The sequence below is a fragment of the Scardinius erythrophthalmus genome (assembly GCF_964197995.2).
Source record: "Scardinius erythrophthalmus genome assembly, chromosome: 13".
NCBI classification, from domain to species: domain Eukaryota; kingdom Metazoa; phylum Chordata; class Actinopteri; order Cypriniformes; family Leuciscidae; genus Scardinius; species Scardinius erythrophthalmus.
The window spans coordinates 17,677,129-17,685,111 of NC_138233.1; the positions used below are offsets into that span (position 1 = coordinate 17,677,129).

A 7,983-nucleotide genomic window follows, 5' to 3' on the forward strand; every position below is an offset into this window, starting at 1 on the left:
CCCATCTCACACTGTTCAACTTTAGTGACCTACTCAGCCTTGAGAAATCCTCTTTCTAATCTCGGCGCGCGCACCTCCCAATCCTCCAGTTCTTCTCAGCTTCCTGCTCACCTGTTAGCATGCTAAACAGGATGCATGCGGCAATGAACTTTTCTTGCTTTTATTCATTCTCCCCGAGGCCTGCTAAAGGGATTTTTGTTCACTGATGATCGATTGGGATCTGATGTGTGTGAGTGTGTGTGTGTGTGTCCGTGACTGAAGGATGTATCGTCTGCTGGTGGCCCAGGTTCTCCTGGGCTGCTGGAGTGTGGCACAACCCTTCTGTCCGTCGCAGTGCACCTGCGTGTACCACGGACGCAGCGATGGCACTGGCAGCAGGTAAGGGCACCTGTATAATACGGTAATACAAGTTTTAAAAGTAGAGTACATACAGGCTATAATAAAGTTGAATACAATTTTAACTTTTTGGCTACGATATAGCCTATAGCTTAACCTCGCAAAAGCCATAATTTAGGTCCATTGCATAAATTCTTGAATAAGTAGACATACAGTAGCCTATAAGAAATAGGTTGAACTGGAATAAACTGAAAATTAATAGCATTTAAGAAATATCAATAGGCCCTATAGGCTACGTTTTAATAATAGTAGGCCTAACTTTTTATGAAGTAGCCTACTTTTAAAACCTCCTTAAACATTAATATAAACATTATTGGCAATAAATCTTGTTTTGACAGATTGGCACTGAAGGGAAATTTTATTCGTACAGTTTTGTAATAATATTTTTAAGTTTTACGTTTTGGATTTTTAGTCTTTTAAAGCATTTTTTAATTTGTCATTACATTACAGTCTAATATGTAAATGTATAGACTTATATTATTATAATTATTCACATATATATATTTAAATAAATATATTGGATTTTAAACATCCTTACGAGTCATAAATAAATAAAAACCAAAAATAGATTTTTAACTATCACGTGGGGTATTATCCTGTGTTTATCTTAAGAGCTTAGCCTGAGATTGTAAACACTCACGATACAGGAAACCATTTTGAATCATCAAAATGTTTTGTAAAAGGTATACCAGTGTGAACATGAATTATACATGTAAAATAATTCCTTGAATTTTACTTTGTGTGAGGCTATATTCCTCATATATACTAATAAAACTCAAAATGAATGAACATCACCACATATCGGCTCATATTGGTTGAAGTGATTAATCTCTGCTCTGAAAATCTGCCACAGGTCTGTTTTATGCAATGACCCTGACATGTCAGATATTCCAGTCAACGTCCCCTTGGACACGGTGAAGCTGCGGGTGGAGAAGACAGCTGTGCGTCGAGTGCCCACTGAGGCCTTCTACTACCTGTCAGAGTTACGCTACCTGTGGATAACGTACAATTCAATCACCTCTGTGGATCCTGGCAGTTTCTACAATCTGAAAGTTCTTCATGAGCTACGACTGGATGGGAACATGATCGCTATCTTTCCCTGGGAGTCTCTGAAAGAGATGCCCAGTCTGAGGACCTTGGACTTGCACAACAACCGCTTGACTAATGTTCCTGTGGAGGCTGCACCTTACCTGGTTAACATCACCTACCTAGATATTTCTAGTAACAAGCTAACTACCCTCCCCTCTGACTTGGTGGACATCTGGCCTCCATTTTCAGGCATCCTGCCTAGTGCCAATGCCTCACAAAAGATTGTTCTAGGTGGGTGAAAATGATGATGACACGCCTTAAATATGCGAAATGATGTTGAACGGGCACTATTCAAATTGCATTGACAAGTTTTTAAAATGTTTTTTTTTTTTTTCATTCTAAATTACCTTAGCTTACTTTGTTGACATAAACTAAGCCAGCAAAAGAAACTGTTGTTAAAGGGATAGTTCAAATTCTGTCATCATTTACTCACCCTCAGGTTGTTCCAAACCTGTATAAATGTATTTGTTCTGTTGAACCCAAAAGAAGATATTTTGAAGTATGTGGGAAACTGAACAATTCTGGGTCACCATTGACTTATAGTATTTTTTTTTTTCCTACTATGGAAGTCAGTGGTGCCCCAAAGCGGCCTGGTTACAAACTTTCTTCAAAATATCTTCCTTTGTGTTCAGCAGAACAAGGAAATTAATACAGATTTGGAAAAACTTAAGGGTGAGTATAAATGATGACAGAATTTTTTTCAATTCAATTTTTTGGGTGAACTATCCCTTGTCAAATAACTGGTATGAGCTTTCCCTTGTGAAATAGAAGTGTGCTTAATTGTATTGAATGTACACTTGTAGTGTACTTCATATCTTAAAAGTATAGACAGAATAGAATAGCTTCTAAACTTAGAATAGATAATATTTTTAAACTTTTTAAACATAGAAACAAGAAACATCGTGAAGAAAGTCCTGAAAACTTTACACTTAAGTGGCCTTTTTATTTAATTAATAATATTAATTAAATAAAAAGTTTCTATGTTTAAAAAGTGTATTTGATTTATAAAATTACATTTAAAGTTAATATATTTGAAATGTACTAAATTTCAACTTTACTGTAGTCAACTAACTGGATTTAATATACATTCAGGCAATAATACATTTTAATTGAATTGTAAAATACATGCAATGAAGTGTCCGAAAATTAAGTTTTCATTTAATCGTATTTTTATATTATTTCTTTAATAATTACATACAAAAGTATGCTGATGTGTACTTCTTTTTTAACAAGGGTGGGCTCTTCCTAAAATGCTAAAATGCAAAGAATAAGGGTGGATACTGTATACAGTATGTAAAATTGAAAGCAAGAATCAACAATATCCCTCTCTTTACCATGTCTTTGTAATTCCAAGTGTGATCTTTAAATATCTAAATCTAGCCTATGTCTCATTGGGCTCTCCAAAGTTAAGTACAAGCTAATCTTCTAATGGCGCTTCCAACTGTGTCTGAGGATCTGAGATTTAAGTTTCTTTGAAGAGCTCATCTGAGAAGAGGATGATTCATGTGTTTGCTTAGTGACATTTAAAGAACAGATTTCCGAAGAGAAAGTTAATAATTTGATAGATTCATGTGTGCTCGACCTACTGGATGAAAGAAAAAGTGAGAGTACTCTTGTATGGCACTTGGTTAAAGTATAGAATACTTTAGCAGTTGTAGTTGGTAGCCTACTTGATGATATTATGATGGTGAAAGTTTTTTCAACATTTTCATTTAGTGATTTAGGCATGATATGCTATGATATATGATATGATATGATGGTGAAAGTTTTTTCAAAGTTTGCATTTAGCGATTTACAGTAGGCTCCAACAAAACTGATCACGGTTGGCCGATCTACACAGATCAGTCTAAAATTTTCAGCCATCTTGAAGGAGAGGATGTTTCTGTAGTTTACATTACATTAGAAAAATACTTAACAGTACATTAGGAAACCGGTTATGCCAAAATGGGGCGACCAGAGACTTTATGAGAGTGTTTATTCAACCGAGCCATCAATCATTTATTCAACCAATTCGTTCAAAAACGCTGCAACATTCAGGGAGTGACTATCCTAATAAGTGAGTTAATAAATCAATTCTTGCAATATTAAAACCAATGAATTCGGAACAGCACACCAGCATAGCCTACAACTCTTAGTATTTCTGCAATATCTTTATATGACTGAAACTGTAATAGAAACTGTAATATGCTGTTCCGAATTCAGAATCCCTCATTAATGAGTGAGTCATTGAATCATCCAATCAACTTGTTTGTTCAAGGATGCCGCTATAGTGTTTTGCTTGGAGATATAATTGTATTTGGTGATATAATTGGCAGCATTGTGTTTAAATTGTAAGTTACTTAATATATATATTTTTTTATTGAACTGAACTGTTTAAAAGCAAAATCACAGTTCAGTCATGTCAGTGTATCTGAATATCTGAGTGACTGTGTTTTTTTCATTAGGCACGACAATACACAGCATTTGTGCTCATGTGAAACTGCAACTGCATATTCTTTACTTTCACTAGGTGCCATTCAAGTGTAGAGATAAGCACAAATGCAAAATGTGACCGGCATTACCCTCTATCATCAGGATATTAGCAGTTGCCACCATCCAGCTGTTGAGTTGCATCAGTGGACCGTCTAATTCCTTGTTTACAGTCAACTGATCTTCATCCTGCCATAGACAGAATTATGGGTGGACTGTGGTTTTAATGTCCAACACCTGATGTATGCGTGCAAGCAGCAAGATTTACACCTTTCTTATTTGATGGCAGTAAACTGCTGTGTTAGTAGTTGAATAAGTAAACCTGTGGTCTTTATTTCAGTATGTTGAGATCTTCAATAATTAAAGTTGCCCTTCACCATTGCATTTACATTTATGCATTATGATTTTCTCTAAAATGACTGACGTTGCATCGAAGGTATACTTTTTATCAGTTCATGCATTCACTTGGGAATCAAACATGACAATAGATAGAAAGTTGGATGGATGGACGGACTGACGGATAGATCAGATTTAATACATTGCTTTTCCTGTCCCCTAAACTGAAAGGAGATTTACATTCCTGTATTTAACATATTGCATATTCTAAGCAGATTTTTCAATATTTGCAGGTCTTCAGGACAATCCCTGGTACTGTGACTGTCGAATTTCCAAGCTCATTGAGTTGTCTAAGATGAGCAGCATACCTGTGGCGTTGATGGATCAGTTTCTAACATGCAGTGGACCAGAGAACTTAGCTGGTGTTCTGTTCCAGCGGGCTGAACTGGATCAGTGCCTCAAGCCATCAGTTATGATTTCAGCCACTAAGATCACGTCATCACTAGGCAGCAATGTGATTCTGCGGTGTGACGCCACTGGTTTCCCTACCCCCACCCTTCTCTGGACTAGAGCTGATGGATCTGCATTCAACAACACAGGTATGAGGTCTCGCAGGTCTCTGTCTGTCCAAGTAAAAATGACATCAAACGTAACTGAAATATTTGAGGGATTATTAAATACACGTTCACGTCTGTCTTTGAGTGTGTGCCAATTGTAGACCAACTAAGATGTACACATGCTGGACAAAGTCAGACTAGTAAAATTACAATCGGACTTATGTGTTTACATGAATTTTTAAAAAGACAAATTATTGTGTTTGTCTGAAATGTAACTTTTAAAGAGCATGTAAACTAGGGCTGCATGATATTAGAGATTTTGTTTAAATTGTTTTATTGATATTGCATATTAAATTGTTCATGCTCATTTTCTCTTTTTTGATTGCCTTTGCCATCATCTAACGCCCACTTAAAGTTTATCTAACTAATCATTTAATAACACTGTTAAATGTAATCTTTAGCAAATCTCAAAACGAACGTAGTTTTCATACTGTACATTATCATTTTGTGCTGCCTATATATCATTTAAAATGATTGATTTGAGTCTTTAGTGTTTTTTTTTTTTTTTTTACAGATTTGCCAAAATAATATAGAATTTTAATATCAGCCAATTTTAATGACTGGCCAACATCAAAATAATTACTGGCATATCGGCCACAATTGCATATATCGGTGCATCCCTATTATAAATATTGGATATTATATGTAATATAAATATTATATAAATATTTATTTACATTTTAATATATACATCAGTTCATTCTGCATCAATATTTATAAAAACAATTTCTGGCAGAAATGGTAAATGGACTGCATTTATATAGCGCTTTCACAGGCCTATGGTCACCAAAGTGCTTCACATAGCCTCACATTCACCCATTCATTCACACACCGACGGCGGTGTCAGCCATGCAAGGCACCATCCAGCTCGTCGGGAGCAGCTGGGGTTAGGTGTCTTGCTCATGAACACCTCGACACTTGGTCAGGTGGAACCGGGGATTGAACCACCAACCTTTCGGTTTGTAGACAATCTACATGAAGCACTGAGCCACTGCCGCCCCAGAATTATAGATATCGGCAGAATTATAATATCGGTTCATCCCTCATAATGCAAATAAATGCAGCCTTGATGAGCATAAGATATTTATTTCAAAAGCACTAAAAAATCTTACCGACGCAACGGTAGTGTATGTATTTCATCAGATCTACATCTCTGTATTTGACATAACTTAGGCAGAATATTAATATCGGTTCATCCCAAATGTAAACCTACTTAGTTATAGCAAAATATAAAGCATCATTTCACCTTTTTCTTATGAACCTATTGTTTAGGTTGCTACTCACTATTTCATGTCTTTTGTAGTTGTGCAGCAATCTCCAGGTGAGGGGGTTCATTGGTCCATCCTCAGTTTGCACAGTATCGTGTTTAAGGATGCAGGCGATTACCTCTGCAAGGCAAAGAATGTCGCAGGGAAGGCCGAGGCATCCATCACCCTGTCTGTGGATGGGATGCAGGCCACAACGCAGTCCCCGCCGATAACCATAACCAAGCAGCCCGATAGTCAACCAGTGACCTCTTTTGCATCGACTAGGATGCCGTTGTATACTTCCTTAATCCCCACACCTACAACCAGAGCTGCCATGACCACAATGCCACCGCTGTCAACCAGGAAGAGTCTGGGACCAGGCGAAGGAGTTCAGAGGTCCCCACCTGCTGGAGACAAACCAGCTAAGGTCCAGCAAAGCAAAGGCGACAAAGGTTTAATGATGAGTGACAAGTTCAAAAAGAAAGCTGGCATCAAAGACATTGAGGTAGTGGAGGAGACAAGTGACACGGCGGTCTTATTATGGACCGCTGAAGGTTTGCCAAGCGATGCGCCCCTAACAGTGGTCTACTTTCCATATGACGCGAAAGAGAATAAGGAGTCGGTCGATACAGAAGTTGGTCAAGGGAAGCTGCTCTTGGAGTATCTGATGCCTAACCTGCTCTACACGGTGTGTTTGGTTACTAAGGGTTCGGTGTCTGGGAAAGAGCAATGTGTGGATTTCAGTACTCTGGATAACGGTGATGACGATGGGCAGAACAAAGTCCTGATGATCGCCAGCGGGATCGCATGCGCAGTTGCGGTGCCTCTCATTGTGGTGTTGCTCTACAAGATCTTGTGTCTGTACTGTAAAGGAAACAGTAGCAGGAACAGTGGACCAGATGAAGACCTTTCAAAAGAGACGTACGTAAAGTTCGAGACGCTCACCATGAAACAAAGGACTCTGAACGGGCAGACGAATGATTTGTGGGCACGAAGGCAGACTCAGGATTCAGAGAGGATGCTCCTGTGCTCACGTTCAAGCATTGACTCTCAGATGACGTACAAGAGTGACAGCTCTAGATCCGAGTACCTGTGCTAATGAGTGGCATATCGGCTTTGTGTGTTATCCTTTCCACACACAAGCTCGGTTTTAAAAGATAAGCTGATATGCTGTCAAACTCTATGCCTTACAAGAGTTATTTTGACTCCACGTTGCGTTTTCTGTCTCATTTCCCATTTTTAAAAGCCATATTCTTCACCCAATCACACACAATTATGTATTTCTTTTTATGAAATGCAGTGTTCATAAATGTAAATCAATATGTATTATTGTATATGCCAACATATGATGAAATAGTGTTATATAGATTCATGATAAATGTTATTAAACATTTCTACTGCCTAAAATATGTTTTTTTTATTTTATTTTTTTAGCTTTGTTACAAGGATCATATATAATGTCGAGCCAATGTGTGTTTAAATGATTAGGCTATAGTATGCATTCCTCTAAATGCAACAGGTGCATTTAATGTTTATGTCCTCTCTTAATTTTTTGTTTCTTTCTATGTTTCTTCCTCTCTACAGGTTTTTTAATAGGATATTTATGTGCACTTTTTGTGTGCACAGCAAATGTTTTTGTGTGTTGTATGCCATGCATGTCATTGAAATATCCACTTTGTTCCATTAGCATGAAATTAGTGTCAGGGGCCATTCACAAAGGATACAGCACAGCATGAGACCTGAACACTGCATAGTCTTGAGACCTGCTATGAACTGTTTTTAATGTGACGCTGTGTCTCGTTTCCAAGATGGTCACGTTGAATACTGTA

The 7,983-nt window shown here is 37.5% G+C and overlaps 1 protein-coding gene across 1 annotated transcript; it reads left to right on the forward strand.

The window, feature by feature from the left end:
- Window positions 1-262: 262 nt before the first annotated feature.
- On the forward strand, window positions 263-7,253 carry lrit3a (info leucine-rich repeat, immunoglobulin-like and transmembrane domains 3a; the record flags this gene model as incomplete). Its single annotated transcript, XM_081382516.1, has 4 exons — window positions 263-378; window positions 1,250-1,716; window positions 4,584-4,889; window positions 6,211-7,253. 4 exons carry the CDS (start codon window positions 263-265, stop codon window positions 7,251-7,253), a joined length of 1,932 nt encoding a protein of 643 aa, XP_081238642.1.
- Between the last annotated feature and the right edge of the window lie 730 nt (window positions 7,254-7,983).